Source organism: Bos grunniens, chromosome 13 (assembly GCF_055505025.1).
Source record: "Bos grunniens cultivar Pamir isolate PY7600 chromosome 13, Bosgru_T2T1.0, whole genome shotgun sequence".
NCBI classification, from domain to species: domain Eukaryota; kingdom Metazoa; phylum Chordata; class Mammalia; order Artiodactyla; family Bovidae; genus Bos; species Bos grunniens.
This window is the reverse complement of record NC_141177.1, coordinates 76,234,464-76,256,941: the sequence shown is the minus strand read 5'-3', so window position 1 is coordinate 76,256,941 and position 22,478 is coordinate 76,234,464. Positions and strand designations below refer to the sequence as shown.

Genomic DNA, 22,478 nt, shown 5'->3' with positions numbered 1-22,478 from the left:
TGGGTTTTATTCTTGGGTTGGGACGATCCCCTGGAGAAGGAAATAGCAACCCACTCCAGTATTCTTGCCTGGGAAATCCTGTGGACAGAGATGCCTGGCGGGCTACAGTCCATAGGGTCACAAGAGAGTCAGATGTGACTTAACGACTAAACTACCATGTGTTCAAATGAGCACTTCTTTTTATAAAAACTTTTTGGCAACACCGTGTGGCATGCCAACAAAGGTCCATCTAGTCAAGGCTATGGTTTTTCCAGTGGTCATGTATGGATGTGAGAGTTGGACTGTGAAGAAAGCTGAGCACTGAAGAATTGATGCTTTTGAACTGTGGTGTTGGAGAAGACTCTTGAGAGTCCCTTGGACTGCAAGGAGATCCAACCCGTCCATTCTGAAGGAGATCAGCCCTGGGATTTCTTTGGAAGGAATGATGCTGAAGCTGAAACTCCAGTACTTTGGCCACCTGATGCAAAGAAGTGACTCATTTGAAAAGACCCTAAGGCTTCCCTGGTGGCTCAGAGGTTAAAGCATCTCCCTCCAATGTGGGAGATCCGGGTTCGATCCCTGGGTTGGGAAGATCCCCTGGAGAAGGAAATGGTAACCCACTCCAGTATTCTTGCCTGGAGAATCTCATGGATGGAGAAGCCTGGTAGGCTACAGTCCACGGGGTTGCAGAGTCAGACACAACTCTGAGTGACTTCACTTTCACTTTAATGCTGGGAAAGCTTGAAGGCAGGAGGAGAAGGGGATGACAGAGGATGAGATGGTTGGATGGCATCACTGACTCAATGGACATGAGTTTGAGTAAACTTCAGGAGTTAGTGATGGACAGGGAGGCCTGGTGTGTTGCAGTCCATGGGGTCGCAAAAATGGGAAACAGATGAGCGACTGAACTGAACTGAACTGTGGCATGCAGGATCTTAGTTCCCTGATCAGGGATCAAACCTATGCCCCTTGCAGTGGAAGCATGCAAGAGTCTTAACTCCTGGACCACCAGGGAAATTCCTTTATGTTTTTTTTAAAATATGTTTTATGTTTTTAATTAATAAGGAAAATTCTATATAGATTATTCCCTAAACTACTCTCACTAAGAAAGTTAGTCTGGGAAGAGATGTGTGATTTAGGGTAACCTTCAGTTCTGGACATGGAACAACAGACTGGTTCCAAATAGGAAAAGGAGTATGTCAAGGCTGTATATTGTCACCCTGTTTATTTAACTTATATGCAGAGTACCTCATGAGAAACACAGAACTGGAAGAAACACAAGCTGGAATCAAGATTGCCGGGAGAAATATCAATAACCTCAGATATGCAGATGACGCCACCCTTATGGCAAAAAGTGAAGAGGAACTAAAAAGCCTCTTGATGAAGGTGAAAGTGGAGAGTGAAAAAGTTGGCTTAAAGCTCAATATTCAGAAAATGAAGATCATGGCATCCGGTCCCATCACTTCATGGGAAATAGATGGGGAAATAGTGGAACAGTGTCAGACTTTATTTTTCTGGGCTCCAAAATCACTGCAGGTGGTGACTGCAACCATGAAATTAAAAGATGCTTACTCCTTGGAAGGAAAGTTATGACCAACCTAGATAGCATATTCAAAAGCAGAGACATTACTTTGCCAAGAAAAGTTCATCTAGTCAAGGCTATGGTTTTTCCTGTGGTCATGTATGGATGTGAGAGTTGGATTGTGAAGAAGGCTGAGCACTGAAGAATTGATACTTTTGAACTGTGGTGTTGGAGAAGACTCTTGAGAGTCCCTTGGACTGCAAGGAGATCCAACCAGTCCATTCTGAAGGAGATCAGCCCTGGGATTTCTTTGGAAGGAATGATGCTAAAGCTGAAACTTCAGTACTTGGGCCACTTCATGGGAAGAGTTGACTCATTGGAAAAAACTCTGATGCTGGGAGGGATTGGGGGCAAGAGTAGAAGGGGACGACAGAGGATGAGATGGCTGGATGGCATCACTGACTCGATGGACATGGGTCTGAGTGAACTCCAGGAGTTGGTGATGGATAGGGAGGCCTGCGTGCTGGGACCATGGGGTCACAAAGAGTAGGACATGACTGAGCTACTGATCTCATCTGATCAGTTGTGACCAATTTGTATAAACCAAATCTGTTCAATCAAATTCCCAACAGGAACTTTGGCACAGTCAAATTAGGATACTGGCCAGCTTTGTAATAAGAGGAATAAGCACAAGGGTTGGAGATAAATATGGTATAGGAGAAATTCAAGGGGTTGTTCAGGAAGCAAAGGCTACCAACAGCACAGCTGTTATAACTCTAAGCTCAAAGAAGTAAGTAGAGCGAGACATATCAGAACCCAAAAGGAGAGGAAGTCATGTTATGAACTAAATGACCTTTGTTCAAGGGACATTGTCAGGTCAAGATAAGCCTACAGGAAGACAACCAGGAAAATGAATACCTACAACTCATTCTCAGCTCTCCCACCAGCTACTAACAGGGCTCCCTATTGACTGAACTTACCAGAGCCAGAGGACCCATTGATGCCGTTTGTATAGTTAAATCACTTTGTGCGGAAAACAGGGGCAGCTGTATAGAGTGGGTCTTGAAGAGTAAATAAAAATTATCTGCCATAAAGTAACATTATTTTAAAACCGAATCGTCAAAATAATCCAGAAGACTAAAGTGTTATAACATGCAAAATAATGCCATCCATTTTCTTTACGGACATATAGATTTATTAAATTGACCTAAACCCAAAGGCAGACTTAAATATATTTATAATTTGGAGATACCCTTCTTCCTCAGTCTCTTCTGTGCACAAGTTCTTCTTTATTCCCAAAACTCTGATGAGGGCATAGCCCAGAACTGGATTGACGGTAGAGGACAGTAGTTCTCTGTGATGAACATGGCCCTGGTCCCTGCAAAGTGAGGATTAGTCTGAATGCCTTTAGTAAATCCCCACTGTTAGTGGGGGTTTTTATGTTAACCTCTAGTGTATCTTCCAGAAGCAGCTCTATAATCAGGGTCTTGGATAGGGAACTGACATTACTGAGCCTCAGCGTATTCCAGGGGCCATAAGTGCGTTCATATAGTTTATCACTCTTAAACCTCTCAGCTAATCTGTACCATGACCATTATTTTACCAACTGGCTGATTAATACAAGTGATCAGATAATCACTAGAGTTTTAAGAACTTTCTCAAGGACAGTGATACAGTCTGGAATTGGGCCTCAATCTGTGTGGCTTCCAGCCTCACTTTGCTGTGAAATTGTGAAGGAGTCAGTATGTGTTATTGTAACTCTCTCATCTGTCCCCCAAATATAACTTTCCCCTTTCCCCCCCTCTCATTCCCCTGTCTTACATTCATTCTCTTAGTTGTGTTTTTAAGAGGTAATTATTCAGTCCCTACTCTTTACTAAGAACTGTGTATGGTACCGTCAATACCAACAAATATGGCATTTATCGTCATGGATATTACAGCTTCATAAGTGTTCTCAAGGCAGCAATCCTATTCCTTTCCTTTAACCCCAAATCCTTTAAATTTGAGGTTCTTTGTCTCAAGCTTTCAATTTATTTACTATGACAAAATTATTTTTTTGTCTTATTGGTTTAAATTAAAATATAAGCTAAAATAAACCTTTTTTTTTAATTCCTTAGTTTTTATTTATTTATTTTTTTAAATTTTATTTTATTTTTAAACTTTACATAATTGTATTAGTTTTGCCAAATATCAAAATGAATCCGCCACAGGTATACATGTGTTCCCCATCCTGAACCCTCCTCCCTCCTCCCTCCCCATACCATCCCTCTGGGTTGTCCCAGTGCACCAGCCCCAAGCATCCAGTATTGTGCATCGAACCTGGACTGGCAACTCGTTTCTTACATGATATTTTACATGTTTCAATTTTATTCTCCCAAATCTTGCCACCCTCTCCCTCTCCCACAGGGTCCATAAGATTGTTCTATACATCATTGTCTCTTTTGCTGTCTCGTACACAGGGTAAACCTTTTGAAAAAACTCATTTGCTGTTTCATTACCAGGGAGAAAAAAAGATTCCATAATATTATAAGAAAGAGGAAATAAACTATGTAAAACAATTTTTTGTAAAAAAGGCACTGTCTGGTTTTATTAAAACAAATTAGTCTTTCTGAGAAGTGTATAAATGAGAGTGCATGTTCAGGCTTATATTATCATTAGGATAAAGTGTATCATATTCCCTCAAATAAGTGCATCTTCTGTTTTTCAAATTGAGACTTCATTTGCATTCAAAATCTTCCTTGTGAAAGGCAAGTTAAAAACTTCTGTTCAAGTGTCTGGTATCATTACAACTACAACGCTAATGTACGTTTGAACTCTTTCCCCCAGCCCCTATTTTGACATGCTCGTTCACTCTTTGGAAAGCCCAGGTTGTGTTACTCGAGTAATCGCATTTTTGTAACTGAGCCAGTGTTATCATTCTCAAAATTACAACTGATTCAGAGCACAGTGTCAAGAAGGATTACGGTGCACAGTAATAGAAGTGTGCACTGATTTCTCTTATTTCTGTATTGAGCTGTGAAGCTGTAGAAACCGCCAATGATGTGGCAGCCTGGTGGGCTGCCATCTCTGGGGTCGCACAGAGTCGGACACTACTGAAGCGACTTAGTGGCCGCAGCAGCGGCAGCATGCACATTGCATTCTGTTACCGTCTTTGAATGTGATTTCAGAGGAACAAACAAACAACAATCATATATACATATGTATGTGTGTATATATTTCCGATTTGAAATTGGCAATATTGTATAGTAGATCCTAGGTTCTTCTCCTAGGCCTGATCCTAGACAAGTTACCTAACATCTCTGATCCTCTGTATCTTTCCAGTTTTGTAAAATGAAGGAGTTGGACAAAATAAGTAGTTTTATTCCCATGCTGCATTATTCCTAGAAGTCCCCGAGCACCCAGAGTGATAGCTGGTAACATCATATTGGCAAAACAGGACGGCTCTAGCTCCTCTCTTATAGTTCATCAAGAATAATTCCATTTTGTTTCATTTGTTAATACTCTGAAGTAACTTTTTCAATTCCTGATGACCTTCCACCTATTTATCCATAGTAGGACTTATTGTATTCTATTTTTGGCTTCAAGGTGGGTTACAGCTTATCCAACTCATACAGACCTTGGAATATTGAATAGTTCTTTTGAATTCTGCATTGTATGACATGTAAATTATCCATTATGTGTTTATGACTGGTTTCTACATGTGAAATAGTTAAGCCTATTAATTTTCTCTCCCTGTGAGCTTCAAGGAAGGAAATTATACCATTGCCCCAAACTTGTGGCCATCTTGATTTTGTTTAGAAGGTGTAAATCTGGAAGAACGTTAACAGAGAGCTGTTGCCAAGTTGATAGCTATATTTGTTTGTATTTCCACAGCTGTCAGTTGAGTTGGTTGCCCCCTGTATCCAATGGTTCTAGAGTCATGCACGTGCTTAGGATTTTCATCTTAACAGGTGTTTTTATCCCGTCCTGCTTTGAGTTTCAAAATCAAGGGACTGTGATGTGTACCATTCTAAAGCGTGATATTTTGGCTTTTGTATTTTTTAGGATAACATGTTGTGAATGAAGTGGTGTTTTAAGTAGAGCCCCTGGGGAAGTTTTTTGCCAACAATCTTTTTGACATCCCGTGTGCTCTGTTGTAATAAGAAAGCAGAATAAATAAGCTAAACTAGGTGGTCAGGATCCTGTCAGGATGAAAGCAACTATAATTTTCTTTACAATGATGAAAGGCAAACAAAAACCCTGAACAAATAGATTTAATCAATGTTTAAAGACTAGTCTCTCAGGCTGTTGCTTATTTGACAGATAGTCTTGGGTGGAGGTAGAAATGGAGTGGGAAAATAAACAATTACTAAGTACAGATAATAGAAATTACTGGGCAAGTGAAATTAAAAAAAAAAATGTTCCAAACTCTTATCAGGCCAGTTTGACTCACAGTGGACATGGGTTGCTTCACCCAGCTATGGACTGTTTCACAGACTAAATTATTTCAGACTTGGAAACACAGGAGCTGTTATCCATGTTAAGGTACAATGATGGTACATATTAGGTTAGCAGTTTTGTTTTTCAAGATTATTGAATCAAATCTGATTACATCAAAACTGTCAAATCTAAAAGAGGTTCTCAGATCCAGAAATGCTCAATTTATGGCATGTGTGCTGTCTTTTAATTCTTCCTATCCTCCTCTGACCATGACCAGCGTTATTAATTAATCATGGCTCTCTTTTCAGCAGAGCCTGGGGTTAGCCTCAGAATCCTTCTCCAATCAGAGGTGCAGATAGTCTCTCGTAACTGATGAATCTGAATTGTTTAAAACCTGTTTGCCATCTATTGGTGTCCTCTTTGATTTCTTTCACCAGTATTTTATAGTTTTCTATATATAGGTCTTTAGTTTTTTTAGGTAGATATATTCCTAAGTATTTTATTCTTTCAGTTGCAATGGTGAATGGAATTGTTTCCTTAATTTCTCTTTCAGTTTTCTCATTATTAGTGTATAGGAATGCAAGGGATTTCTGTGTGTTGATTTTATATCCTGCAACTTTGCTATAATCATTGATTAGTTCTAGTAATTTTTTGGTGGAGTCTTTAGGGTTTTCTATGTAAAGGATCATGTCATCTGCAAACAGTGAGAGTTTTACTTCTTCTTTTCCAATTTGGATTCCTTTTATTTCTTTTTCTGCTCTGATTGCTGTGGCCAAAACTTCCAAAACTATGTTGAACAGTAATGGTGAAAGTGGGCACCCTTGTCTTGTTCCTGACTTTAGAGGAAATGCTTTCATACACACTGAGGAAACCAGAAGGGAAAGAGACACGTGTACCCCAATGTTCATCACAGCACTGTTTATAATAGCCAGGACATGGAAGCAACCTAGATGCCCATCAGCCGATGAATGGATAAGAAAGCTGTGGTACATATACACAATGGAGTATTACTCAGCCATTAAAAAGAATACATTTGAATCAATTCTAATGAGGTGGATGAAACTGGAACCTATTATACAGAGTGAAGTAAGCCAGAAAGAAAAACACCAATACAGTATACTAACGCATACATATGGAATTTAGAAAGATGGTAACAATAACCCTGTGTACTAGACAGCAAAAGAGACACTGATGTATAGAACAGTCTTATGGACTCTATGGGAGAGGGAAAGGGTGGGAAGATTTGGGAGAATGGCATTGAAACATGTATAATATCATGTATGAAACGAGTTGCCAGTCCAGGTTCGATGCACGGTACTGGATGCCTGGGGCTGGTGCACTGGGATGACCCAGAGGGAGGGTAGGGGAGGGAGGAGAGAGGAGGGTTCAAGATGGGGAACACGGGTATACCTGTGGCGGATTCATTTCGATATTTGGCAAAACTAATACAATATTGTAAAGTTTAAAAATAAAATCAAATTAAAAAAAAAATAATAAAACCTGTTTGCCATCCCCGATTGATTCTAAATTTCCAAATGGAAGAAGAAAAGTAAGATAGTTTTGACTATGATTTGCTCGATTCACCTGCTATTCACCTGCTAGTTACTGAACTAGAGTTAAAATAGAGGTTATCTGGCTCTCAGTTCTTAGTTCAGTATCCTTTTTATTACCTTACATAGACTGCAAAGGATTTTGACATCTTAGGAGGAATGGTGTTGTAAGTATCTAATAAATTAAAGCTTTGTCTTGGATTTTTAATAATGTCCTGGCCTATTTTGCATCTAGGGACCTCCAGTGATATGACTACATATATAGTAATTGTTTGATCCACAATTTAATTGTAATTATATTCTTAAAAAGACACACACATGTAGAAGAGGGTCATTTGGGAATTTTTGTAAAGGAAGACTACTGTCGTGTTGCAGTATAGGGTGCTGCAATCCGTGGGGTGGCAAACAGTCGGATACTACAACTGACTGTAGTGTAATATTCCGTTTATATCTTTAGAAAACCAAAAAGAGTAATGCTAATGTCAATTAGCATGATTATTTTTCATGTAGGCTAATTATCCTATGAAAAAGATTCCTTCTTTGTACTTATTTTTTGTTTTTGATAGTTTTATAATGAATATTTATACTTGTGTATAATTTGATAATTTTAATTAAAAAAAATCAAAACCGAGTTTAAATGGAAGAAAGCAGTTTCTCATAAACTTCAAAAAATAATCATTTGTTTAGGGTATTATAAATAAATTATTCATATTTGTCACTTGAAATTAGATTTTGGTAACTCTTACTCAATTTATGTTCAGTGCTGTTTTTACTTTCTAAGTAGTGAAACTATTCATTTCACTTAGTTGTTATTGTGGGAGGAAAAACTATAATAGATTCATTAATTTGTAATGGTTTATTTTAGTTTTTCATTGAATTGATATTTGAGACAATTACTGTAGGTTGATTTTTTCCTCTACCTCTTCTGGTAGCAGGGGCATTTTATTTAGGAAAATATGAAAGAAGTTAGTGCTGGTTACTTAGAAAGCATGCTTAGAGAAATGAGGTTGCCATTTCCTACTCCAGGGGATCTCCCGGCAAAGGATCAAACCTGTGTCTCTTTCATCTGCTGCATTGGCAAGTGGATTCTTTACCACTGTACACCTAGGAAGCTCAGTAACATACTGTTCCAGGCACTGCTGGGATTTGAACCCAGGATCTTCTGTTCAATAGACAGGTGCTTTGACCAGCTAAGCCATGGTACTGGCATGCTCAGAGAAGCATTAAATATTCTGGATGCAGTAGCATCATGCTTATCAACTTCAAGCTTTCTTAGTTCCTTTTTTCGTTTTCTTCCCTGTGAAACTCAAGGAATAACAAGAGGCACATCCCAAATTCCCTGCAACAAGGGACTTATATAGGGACATAAATATATAAACATATTTCATACGTTCTTTTTAAAATTTTTTTAATTTATATTGAAGTATAGTTGGTTAATAATTTTATGGTAGTTTCAGTTTCCTACATTATAAATCACTATTTCTAAATAAAGTATAGGAGTTTCCTTTAACAGTCTTTGATTTTACAAAAAGAAAAAGGACCAAAGTTTTCTCTTTCTAGACACTTTAGTAAACAAAACCTGTCTTCTATGTCAATAAAGAAAAGGGATCAAATCTGCCAATTATCTATTAGAAAATACATATTGAGAGCTTATTAAATGTAGACCAAACTATTAAACTCAAATCTTATCTTTAAGAGCTTCCTATCTAATTGGAATATACCTCAATTTATTGGAAATAATTAAGTAAAAGTTAAACGACTGTTAATTTCAGACACACACAAGTCATTTTCACTTCTGTGAAATGGAAGAAATGCTCTTAATCCATCTGATCGATAAATGTTGAAAATCAGTTATATTACATATAGGGTGCTTTGTAAAGATACAATAATAGAAATCATACTAAAGATTCATTTTACTTGCCTACAGTTATGTCACTTTTGCCACTTTTGCCCTGTGGCTCAGCGGCAAAGAATACACCTGTAACGCAGGGGATGTGGTTTTGATCCCTGGGTCAGGAAGAGTCCCTACAGGAGGGCATGGCAACCCACTCCAGTATTCTTGCCTGGAGAATCTCATGGACAGAGGAGCCTTGTGGACTATAGTCCATAGGGTTACAAGAGTTGGACATGACTGAAGTGACTGAGCATGCAGGCATGTCACTTTTTCTGAAGAAAAAACATTTATTTTTTAATTTTTAGAGAACAGAAGTTGATAAAATAGACTTAAATTTGATGGATTCTTTAGATAAATCATTATCGGGATTATAGTTATTAGAATTGCTTTGAATTTGATTTGAATATATTTAAGCAGCTTAGATTAAGATTCTATTACATGAATGGTAATGCACATGAAATTATCTTAAAAGTGATTGTGTACTTTGTAGATGCCACAATTTTATGAAATATTTATGTTGATATTAAAAGTATAACCAGAAATGCTCATCTAGACATGAGCACACATCTGAGATAAATGGACTTGATGGTCCTCCAAACCTGGAATTCCAGTTCCTACACCTACTCCCACTCATCCACCCACATCTATTGGACAAGTGCCTGATTAAACAGATGGGACTTGGTCTGTGCTATCCAAACAGGCAAACTCTACCTTTATTAAGCAAAGCATTGGGGAAAAATAGGTTTTATTGTGTTATTGTGATTCTGGGCATGACAATTTGAGTGTAAAGCTACTCTTCATTACTATTGTTGTTTGTTGTTGGAAATAAGTTTCTTTTTATGAATGAATATGTATAAATTGGAGGACAACAGATGGAGTTTCAGGGATCTGGAAGAGCTATAGACAAGGAAGGAGTTCTCAGTCAGATTTAAAAATAAAAAATCAGCAGAAGTGTGAAATGCCATGCAGTTTTAAAAATATATGTAGTTAAGATTTTTAAGAAAGTGTTTGGGTTTATCAATAGACATCATGAAATTTCCTCCATCCACTAAAGGGTATGGACCCAAGATAATGATTGGTAATGATTTGAGAGAATAGCATTGAAACATGTATATTATCATATGTGAAATAGATCACCAGTCCAAGTTTGATGCATGAGACAGGGTGCTAAGGGCTGGTGCACTGGGATGACCCTGAAGGCTGGGATTGGGAGGGTGGTGGGAGGGGGGTTCAGGATGGGGAACACATGTACACCTGTGGCGGATTCATGTCAATGTATGGCAAAACCACTATAATATTTTAAAGTAATTAGCCTCCAATTAAAAAAAATAATAAAAAAAGAATTGGTAACATCTTTCCTCATGCCTCTTCAGCAAGTTGCCACTTCAACACAGTTTGATTTTGGGAAAATATTAAGTCCTGGATACCATCTGTGAACTAAAATGCATGAAAGTGGGTGAATTTAACTCAGATGACCATTATATCTACTATTGTGGGCAGGAATCCCTTAGAAGAAATGGAGTAGCCATCTTGGTCAACAAAAGAGTTCGAAATGCAGTACTTGGATGCAATCTCAAAAACGACAGAATGATCTCTGTTCATTTCCAAGGCAAACCATTCAATATCACAGTATTCCAAGTCTATGCCCCAACCAGTAATGCTGAAGAAGCTGAAGTTGAATGCTTCTATGAAGACCTACAAGACCTTTTAGAACTAACACACAAAAAAGATGTCCTTTTCATTATAGGGGACTGGAATGCAAAAGTAGGAAGTCAAGAAACACCTGGAGTAACAGGCAAATTTGACCTTGGAATACAGAATGAAGCAGGGCAAAGACTAATAGAGTTTGGCCAAGAAAATGCATTGGTCATAGCAAACACCCTTTTCCAACAACACAAGAGAAGACTCTACACATGGACATCACCAGATGGTCAACACTGAAATCAGATTGATTATATTCTTTGCAGCCAAAGATGGCGAAGCTCTATACAGTCAACAAAAACAAGACCAGGAGCTGACTGTGGCTCAGATCATGAACTCATTGCCAAATTCAGACTGAAATTGAAGAAAGTAGGGAAAACCACTAGACCATTCAGGTATGACCTAACTCAAATCCCTTATGATTATACAGTAGAAGTGAGAAATAGATTTAAGGGCCTAGATCTGATAGATAGAGTGCCTGATGAACCATGGATTGAGGTTCATGACATTATACAGGAGACAAGGATCAAGACCATCCCCATGGAAAAGAAATGCAAAAAAGCAAAATGGCTGTCTGAGGAGGCCTTACAAATAGCTGTGAAAAGAAGAGAAGTGAAAAGCAAAGGAGAAAAGGAAAGATAGAAGCATCTGAATGCAGAGTTCCAAAGAATAGCAAAAAGAGATAAGAAAGCCTTCCTCAGCGATCAATGCAAAGAAATAGAGGAAAACAACAGAATGGGAAAGACTAGAGATCTCTTCAAGAAAATTAGAGATACCAAGGGAAGATTTCATGCAAAGATGGGCTCAATAAAGGACAGAAATAGTATGGACCTAACAGAAGCAGAAGATATTAAGAAGAGGTGGCAAGAATACACAGAAGAACTGGACAAAAAAGATCTTCACGACCCAGATAATCACAATGGTGTGATCACTGACCTAGAGACAGACATGCTGGAATGTGAAGTCAAGTGGGCCTTAGAAAACATCACTATGAACAAAGCTATTGGAGGTGATGAAATTCCAGTTGAGCTATTTCAAATCCTGAAAGATGATGCTGTGAAAGTGGTGCACTCAATATGCCAGCAAATTTGGAAAACTCAACAGTGGCCACAGGACTGGAAAAGGTCAATTTTCATTCCAATCCCAAAGAAAAGCAATGCCAAAGAATGCTGAAACTACCACACAATTGCACTCATCTCACACGCTAGAAAAGTAATGCTCAAAATTCCCCAAGCCAGGCTTCAGCAATACGTGAACTGTGAACTTCCAGATATTCAAGCTGGTTTTAGAAAAGGCAGAGGAGCCAGAGACAAAATTGCCAACATCTGCTGGATCATGGAAAAAGAAATAGAGTTCCAGAAAAACATCTATTTCTGCTTTATTGACTATGCCAAAGCCTTTGACTGTGTGGATCACAATAAACTGTGGAAAATCCTGAAAGAGATGAGAATACCAGACCACCAGACCTGCCTCTTGAGAAATTTGTATGCAGGTCAGGAAGCAACAGTTAGAACTGGACATGGAACAACAGACTGGTTCCAAATAGGAAAAGGAGTATGTCAAGGCTGTATATTGTCACCCTGCTTATTTAACTTATATGCAGAGTACATCATGAGAAACACTGGGCTGGAAGAAGCACAAGCTGAAATCAAGAGTTCTGGGAGAAATATCAATAATCTCAGATATGCAGATGACACCACCCTTGTGGCAGAAAGTGAAGAGGAACTAAAAAGCCTCTTGATGAAAGTGAAAGAGGAGAGTGAAAAAGTTGGCTTAAAGCTCAACATTCAGAAAACGAAGATCATGGCATCTGGTCCCATCACTTCATGGGAAATAGATGGGGAAACAGTGGAAATAGTGTCAGACTTTATTTTTCTGGGCTCCCAAATCACTGGAGATGGTGACTGCAGCCATGAAATTAAAAGACGCTTATTCCTTGGAAGAAAAGTTATGACCAACCTAGATAGCATATTGAAAAGCAAAGACATTACTTTGCCAACAAAGGTCCATCTAGTCAAGGCTATGGTTTTTCCTGTGGTCATGTATGGATGTGAGAGTTGAACTGTGAAGAAAGCTGAGTGCCGAATATTGATGCTTTTGAACTGTGGTGTTGGAGAAGAGTCTTGAGAGTCCCTTGGACTGCAAGGAGATCCAACCCGTTCTTTCTGAAGGAGATCAGCCCTGGGTGTCCTTTGGAAGGAATGATGCTAAAGCTGAAACTCCAGTACTTTGGCCACCTCATGCGAAGAGTTGACTCATTGGATAAGACTCTGATGCTGGGAGGGATTGGGGGCAGGAGGAGAAGGGGATGACAGAGGATGAGATGGCTGGATGGCATCACTGACTCGATGGATCTGAGTCTGAGTGAACTCTGGGAGTTGGTGATGGACAGGGAGGCCTGGCGTGCTTTGATTCATGGGGTTGCAAAGAATCAGACATGACTGAGCGACTGAACTGACTGAACTGAACTGAGTACCATCTAGGTAAATATTACACGTTTTCATTGTAAAGTCAGAAGAATTTGAGGGCTCTGAGTTGACACAGTGGTGCATGACTTGTAATATCTGAAGTGAGTTTTGTTTGACTAATGGGATTGCTCCTCAGTCCATTTTTGTGATGAAAGAGTGAGGGAAAGCCAAGAGCAGCTATTATTATTAATAGATGGCCCTGTACTTGGAAGATCATATGAGATAAGATTTGATGCTCTAATATTGACATACCGAGAAAACCTTCAAAGGTGTTTGTTCTCCATGCATTTTTATAATGTTCTCTTTAGTGTTGCAATAAACAAACCATCACATATGGATATAGGCTTTTATTCTTAAAATGTTCCATTTTTTTATTGATGGAATCATTAACACTCTGATATTTGCTTCTCTTACTAGGCCAGTGCATGGTCTGTGGATATCACACTAAAATTCAAGTTAAAGATTCCTAGTATTCCTTATTAAATGATTTCTATAATCTTCTGGTAGCTCAGATTTCTCCATGGAGAAAGACAGCTTGGTTACTACATACTTTATGTTGCTCCAAGAGTTCTGTTTTCTGACTTTTGTAGTGACTAGATTATCGTAGGTGTAAGGTTGCTTAATAGTTCAGCAAAAAATTGCCATGGAACTTTCTGAAAAATTGACCTCTTAAAATCTAAATGGAATTGTTTTATATTTTGCTTATTATTTGACTTATATAATTGTGTGGGCCAGATTAATAGATAAATGGGTATGAAATGACAAACCATTGTTTTCCAAAAATATTTAAAATGTGTTTCTTTCCCACAAACAAAAATTTAATGCAAAAAAGAATAAATATGTTGCTATTTAAGTTCATTCTTCTTTTTTTTTTAAGTTCATTCTTATAGCATAGTAACTTGAGATAGCTTTATTTGATGGCGTTTAATTTAATTAAAATTATCATTATTCTTTTTTGTTACATTATCCTTTGAAATGATTGAAATTGCTTAAGTAACATTGTTATATCTCTACTTGATAAAATGGAGAAAACAGAAGTTTAGATACAGAATGATAATAAAATGATCATAATATGTATTTTATTTTATTAGAAGTAAGAACATTGTAAAAATAGTCATTTGAAGTGAAAAAGGAGATAAAAATAGTGAATATTTACATTTTCATACATCATAAAACAAAGAATGTATTTTTATATAAAAGTACATATTTTGATATATGTGTGTGTGTGTATGTATGGCATGATCATTACCAGGTTTTTCTTGGCATACTCTGGCATAAACATATTTTAATATATTATTTAACATCTTTTGTTTGTTTTCTTTTAAACAGCAAATGCCAGCCTTCTTGGAGGTGGAGGTGGTAAGTCCTCAATATCACTTAAAATATATTTTATTACTACACCAACCATAAGATGTTTAGTAAGTTCCTTGATACTTTAACAAAATTAATTTTGCTGTATTCATCAACCATGCAAATTATAATCTTCCAGAGAATAATTCATAACTGAAATATCTTGGGTTTATCTGAATGTTATTTTAACTGACTTCAAAATATACAGAATACTGTTGTTCTTCTCATGAAGCTTTGTGTTTCTACCTTGGCTTAAGCTATAGTAGCAGTAAGCTATTGAGATGAATACACATATATTAGATAATAGATTCACTTTGAAAGAATTACTTTATTGAAGTATAGTTGATTTAAAATGCGTTAATTTCTTCTGTATCACAGAGTGATTCACTTGTACATGTGTATATATATGTGTGCGTGCTAAGTCGCTTCAGGAGCATACAACTCTATGTTACCCCAAGGACTGCAGCCTGCCAGGCTGCTCTGTCCATGGGATTCTCCAGGCAAGAATACTGGAGTGGATTGCTGTGCCCTCTGTGTGTGTGTGTGTATTCCTATATATATTCTTTTCCATTATGTTTAATCACAGGATACTGAATGTAGTTCCCTGTACTAAACAGTGGGATCTTGTTTATTCATTCTATGTATAATAGTTCATGGGCTTTCCTGGTGGCTCAGTGATAAAAGAATCCACCTGCAATGAAGGAGATGTGGCAGATGTCGTTCAATCTCTGGGTCGAAAAGACCCCCTAGAGAAAGATATGGCAGCCCGCTCCAGTATTCTTGCCTGGGAAATCCCACGGACAGAGGAGCCTGGCGGACTATAGTTCATGGGGTCACAAAGAGTCGGACACAACTGAGTGACCAAACAACAGCAACAGAATATTTGCAAATGCTAATCCTAAACTCCCCGTCCACCCTCCCACTTTCAGTCTGTGTTGTCAACCACAAGCCTGTTCTCTGTTTCTGTGAGTCTCTTTCTGTTTTGCAGATAAGTTCGTTTGTGTCATATTTCAGTTTCCACGTATAGTGATGTCATATGGTGTTTGTGTTTCTGACTTACTTCACTGAGTGTGCTAATCTCGTTCCATCCATGTTGCTGCCAGTGACAGTATTTCATTCTTTTTATGGCCGAGTGATATTCCTTTGTGTATATATGCCACACCTTACTTACCCATTCCTCTTTCAATAAACATTAAGGTTGTTTCCATTTCTTGGCCATTGTAAACAGTGCTGCTGTGAAGGTAAGGTGCATGTATCTTTTTGAATTATAATTTTGTCCAGATATATGCCCAGGAGTAGAATTGTTGGATCATATGGCAACTCTATTTTTAGTTATTTTGAGGAACTTCCATACTGTTTTCCATAGTCGTTGCAAGATAGAGTCACTTTTTTAGAGTCACTTGTAGTGTGAATTCTAAAACAATGCATCTGGAAACTTGTGGTTTTTCTTTCTTCGTCATAACAAATAAGAAAATGTTTGTAGCCTGAGGGCTTCATATATTAGCAACTTACTGTGAAAAAAAAAAAAAATAGTATTGACATTTTGCTTTTTCTTTCTTCCTTTTTAGAGGAGAAAGAGATCAAAGTGAGATGAGGAAGAGAGAGATTCCTATACTAGGAATTCTTTCCTGATACTAAATTCTTGGAATAAAAATAAAATATTATTTTTATTTCTAGGTTGAAAGGTGAAAGCATTCCTAGCCCCAGTCTATATTACATGGCGAGGGAGGAAAAACATATACAATAGAATGGGGTCCTTTTCATTTAGGGCCTAGATGGACATAAAAAGGTTTATTTTCTCTCTTTCTTCCTCTTGCTCCTTCTTTTCATGTACATGGTTGAAGTAGACATGATTATATAGAGCTTTATATATTTTTTATATATATAAAAATATATATATTTTCAACAAACAAGTTTTCAACAAACAAGTTGGAACTTGTTTACTTGATCCTCAACTTTTAAGAAATATAATCCTTTATTAATCATCACCAGGAGTTTTCAGTATAAATTGTATTAGAAAATTACAATTTTAACCATTGTTCTCATATTTGAATCAATAGAGTTTTAAAAACAGAATGCTGGAAATAGAAATGATAGAAAACAGTTTAAACTAGGAAGTGCTCTTCATATTATCATGTCAATGCACATTCTGTAGCAAAATATTTTTCTTCTTCCTCAAATTTCTTTAGAAAATATATGCAAGGTTTCTCATTGTCCTACTTCTTTTTTGGTATTCTTTGGGAACTAGAAGGGAAAATTTCCTTAAGAATTTACTGGTTTTTTGGTAAACTTTTATCTCTAGGTTTCTTATATGAAAGAAGCATTAAAATAATTCATTCATAATGCTGATTTTCTTACATGACATATTAGTATTTTAACAAATTGGGCTACTACCGTTAAATAGAATAAAAATGTTAAAGTTGAGTCTACATGTACAAATCCAGACTATTATAGTCCTTGGCTAAAGAAAAATGAATTAACTAATTATATAAGTTAAAATCATTTTAGCGGCCCTTAGCCGAAAACCCCACAGTAATAGTGACTTAAAAGAGATAGAAATATATTTCTGTCTCCTCTAAAAGTAGCCTAGATGTAGGCTAGACCAACTGTGTGATAATCCCATCCTGTCGTCAAGCACTCAAGCTCTGACTTTTATGGTCTTCTTCCTACTGTGTGGAACTCAGGGTCCATGAAGGCTACTGGACTTTAGCCATCAAAAATATAGGGGTCAGTAAGGGGTAAGGCAACAATAAAAAAAGATGGCCCTTCAAAATCAAGCCAGTTTTCTTAGAGCAGCTTTACTAAAGTCCCAGATTATCCTTGAATTGATCAAATGTTTATTCGTGGATAAGATAGTTTTATTCCAGGAAGCAATATGCTCATCCAAAAAAAAAAAAAAAAAAGCAGTGTTCTCTTTTCTGTGGAGGAAGGAGAGGGTGGAGGTTTTGGCAGGCAATGACTACTCTCTGCCATTGTGAGAAGGCAGGCAGCTAGTTCAAGCCCCCTTGTCGAACTGCTTTGTCTCAGTCTACATGTACACGACTGGTGTGTAGAGAGTTAACTCTAGTGAGTTAGCCTGTATTTCCTTGCAATTCCTCCAGCCTGTGTGGGAAGAAATATTGTAAATATTGGAAAATATTGTAAATTTTCAGCAATGGCAAGACATTCAGGGATAGGCAAACTCAGTTTTTCTTTACCCGAAGAATATACTTGAGTCCTCTAGATGGTTGATTTTGCTAAATGCATTTATTTGCCATAATTTCTCATTTCTAAGTTCTAAAATTAGCAGCTCAGTATCATTATAAAGATAAATTATAAGTATTTAAGATGGCTGTAATTTCTTTCATTAAAGTAGGTCATTGACAGGTTTAAATTCATTTATGCACTTCTGGAGATGTCAAGATTGCTCTAAAATACATGTTTGATTTTTGGAAGGCTGCATTTAAAAATTAAATTTAAGGAATATTTTTAGCCTTCTTTGAACTTATTTTTGGCCTTTTGATTCTATGAGAGATCTTATTAATCCTGCCAGTGATATTTGTACAGCAACAGCTAATAATCATCCAATAAGGAACACTTGAACTGATATAATACTCTTGGATTTAATCAATGATTCCTTTTGTTGACTTGAATTAATATCCCTTCAAAAATCTCTAAAGGAAATAGTTCTTTGATTGACTAAACAATTTGATCAAGAAAATTTGGCACCATATAAAAAATAATAAGGGTACCTTAAGTACCATTTTCTCAGGTTTTCAGGAGAGCTTCCCTCCAATTCTGTGTAAGTTGTATTTGAAATTTAGGCAAACTCAGTCTATACAAAATTGTATTGCCCATAATCTTAGCATTTTGCTATTCTTTTTTGAATGCTTATTAGCAAGACATCTCCTAAAAGGAGATTGCAAATATGGTTACAATCATCCTCTCAGTTTTGGTTTTAAAGTGAGAGAATAATTTCATGTAGGTGTGCATTTTCATCTTTTGCCAGAGGTCACTTATCTTTAGAAACTTCATGTAACTTAGCGTCATTGTAGTGACCATAAGTGATAGGCTTTCAACTACCTAGTCACATCAGCTAAAATACTTGGTAAAATGGATCATCTTTGTATCTATTTCCTAGAAATATTAAGGGCATATAAATATATAATGATATTTAAGTAATAAGTGGCTGGTCTATAGTGACTGGACTCTATCTTTCAGGAAGCCTTTATATTGTCTTTGTAATGGTACAGTGTCAAAAAATCTTAGAAGTCCTATTAATTTTTTACAAGTTTACCATCATTGCTCACAGTATTAACCTGCATAGCAGTATAGCACATTGATACATAAAAGAAGTGAATTTTATTTTCTTATTTAGTGCTTTTGTTAGTCAGGGTAGGCTATATTAAACTGTTCTAATGGCTTAAAACAGTAAGGCTCGTTTCTTGCTCACATCATAGTCTCAGAAGCTTGGTGGCTATCCTACTCAGGCTCTGCTGCAGGTGGTAACACAGAGTCTCGGGTTGGTTTCCTATCTTGCACCTACTCCATGTGATACGTGACTCCAGTCACAAAACAGGAAGAGAGAGCTGGTGGATCTTGTGGGTTGTATTTACAGAGCAGTTCATGAATGGTTTGTGTCAATTCTGCTTGTTTCATGGGTCAGAATTCAGACAGGTGACCCCTAACCTAACTACAAGGAAGCCTGAGAAGAATGAAATGGTGTAGTAAATACCTAGAGCTGTCTCAGATACAGTGCACAGGTGAGATCCGTGTTTATTCTTGTTCTAATGCTTGAGAGGGAGAAGGCAGTGGCACCCCACTCCAGTACTCTTGCCTGGCAAATCCCGTGGATGGAGGAGCCTGGTGGGCTGCAGTCCATGGGGTCGTGAAGAGTCGGACACGACTAAGCAACTTCACTTTCACTTTTCACTTTCATGCATTGGAGAAGGAAATGGCAACCCACTCCAGTGTTCTTGCCTGGAGAGTCTCAGGGATGGGGGAGCCTGGTGGGCTGCGGTCTATGGGGTCACACAGAGTCAGACACAACTGAAATGACTTAGCAGCAGCAATGCTTGAGAGAAATGTGACTTAGGGAGATTTGGTGACTTCTTCAAGGTCACACAGCATATAAAGTGCAAAGGTCCAGTGAAAAGACAGGGTTCTTGATTCCCATTCAGGACTCATACTGTTATTGATCTGTGATTTTTAATATATCTTTGATCTTTAGATTTGCCTTTTCTGTGCACAAGTAGGTGAGTGTTTACATCTGGAAGAATTAAGGAGAGGAAAGGGAAACATGCAGCTGAGATACAGATGATGCTTTCCCTGGCTTATTTTTACAAGGCTTAAGCTCAGTTGATAATTTGAAAGTGGATACAGTAGCACTGTCTTACAGTACCTGTGCACTGTCATCCACATTCATATACCTTTTTTGTGTATTTGATGTGTAGTCTGAGAGCACATTGCATTTTAAATACCCATTCACTCACCTGTAATGAGCATGTTTTACATACACAAAGTCCTATGATGTTGTACTTTTGGAATATATAATAAAAAAAGACCTTTGGAGCCAGTCTTAAATTATGTCAAGAAGCAGAATTATAAAGAAAAAAGCGGAATTAAAAGGATACTTCCTTGATTTCCTTTCAAATCGTTATGTAACAGACTAGAACAAAAATTACAATTTCTTAGTTTAGATAATATCTTTCCTTTTCATTGTCACAGTAATTAACATAGGACTGGAATCGGCTGATAGAACCCAAACAAGACCTGGTTTATGGGATTTGCTTCCTTTTTAGGCTGTCAAAAGCTCCTGAGTACTGAAGCCTGAGGCATAATGTTAGACATTTAAAATGACATTTTCTGACAGAGTAGCAATTTAAGGTTGACTTTTTATATGCATAAATTTGTAGGACTGCTTTTTAAATTATACACACACATATATACATATGTATAGACATAGCATATATTTGTATCAATACTGTGATTCTAGACCTTATCCTTGAGGTACTTCTGTGACAGGTTAATTTTAAAAACTCTAGGCATAGGCAACTACCGCTAAATAAACTCTCAGCCCCAGATGGAATGCGTGGGAAAGCTGCTTTTCTAGAATGAGAACACAGCATATATAATGCTATTCTCTACCTCCAAAGCCTTCTTGCTCTTCTTGTACCCCTCGATAGAGGGCCTCAATAGACATGAGCTTGAGTAAGCTCCTGAGTTGGTGATGGACAGGGAGGCCTGGAGTGCTGCAGTCCATGGGGCTTCAAAGAGTTGGACATGACACAGTGGCTGAACTGACTCAGATTTTAACAGGGTGAGGTGCCAAATGCATCTCAAAAGGAGCAAAATCATGAAACTAATTGATGTCATACAGTAGATGCTATCAGTGTATCTCCACTCCACCATCATGTTTCTACATACAAACACACATAGGAGCACATGTTCATTCATTCATTCAACAAATACTAACTTCAGTTCAGTTCAGTTCAGTTCAGTTGCTCAGTCATGTCCGACCCTTTCGACCCCATGAATCGCAGCACGCCAGGCCTCCCTGTCCATCACCAACTCCCGGAGTTCACTCAGACTCATGTCCGTCGAGTCAGTGATGCCATCCAGCCATCTCATCCTCTGTCATCCACTTCTCCTCCTGCCCCCAATCCCTCCCAGCATCAGAGTTTTTTCCAATGAGTCAATTCTTCGCATGAGGTAGCCAAAGTACTGGAGTTTCAGCTTTAGCATCAGTTCTTCCAAAGAACACCCAGGGCTGATCTCCTTCAGGATGGACTGGTTGGATCTCCTTGCAGTCCAAGGGACTCTCAAGAGTCTTCTCCAACACCACAGTTCAAAAGCATCAAGTCTTCGGCGGTCAGCTTTCTTCACAGTCTAACTCACATCCATACATGGCCACAGGAAAAACCATAGCCTTGACTAGATGGACCTTTGTTGGCAAAGTAATGTCTCTACTTTTGAATGTGCTGTCTAGGTTGGTGATAACTTTTCTTCCAAGGAGCAAGCGTCTTTTAATTTCATGGCTGCAGTCACCATCTGCAGTGATTTTGGAGCCCAAAAAAATAGTCAGCCACTGTTTCCACTGTTTCCCCATCTATTTCCCATGAAGTGATGGGACCAGATGCCATGATCTTCGTTTTCTGAATGTTGAGTTTTAAGCCAATTTTTTCACTCTCCTCTTTCACCTTCATCAAGAGGCTTTTTAGTTCCTCTTCACTTTCTACCATAAGGGTGATGTCATCTGCATATGTGAGGTTATTGATATTTCTCCCGGCAAACTTGATTCCAGCTTGTGCTTCTTCCAGCCCAGTGTTTCTCATGATGTACTCTGCATATAAGTTAAATAAGCAGGGTGACAATATAAGCAGGAGCCTTGACATACTCCTTTTCATATTTGGAACCAGTCTGTTGTTCCATGTCCAGTTCTAACTGTTGCTTCCTGACCTGCATACAGATTTCTCAAGAGGCAGGTCAGGTGGTCTGGTATTCCCATCTCTTTCAGAATTGTCCACAGTTTATTGTGATCCGCACAGTCAAAGGCTTTGGCATAGTCAATAAAGCAGAAATATATGTTTTTCTGGAACTAACTTAGTAACAACTAA

At 37.8% G+C, this 22,478-nt stretch overlaps 1 protein-coding gene across 6 annotated transcripts in view; it reads left to right on the top strand.

Annotated features, from left to right (window-relative positions):
* MACROD2 (mono-ADP ribosylhydrolase 2) overlaps window positions 1–22,478 on the top strand; it is a 2,315,241-nt gene that overhangs the window by 529,905 nt on the left and 1,762,858 nt on the right. For all 6 annotated transcript variants that reach the window (XR_015139977.1, XM_086335015.1, XM_086335014.1 and 3 more), the window contains exon 4: window positions 14,863–14,892. Coding sequence is in view for 5 of the 6 variants with exons in the window: in XM_086335015.1 (XP_086191141.1) it covers window positions 14,863–14,892 (30 nt within the window). In the remaining variant the exon portion in view is untranslated. The remainder of the gene's footprint in view (window positions 1–14,862; window positions 14,893–22,478) is intronic.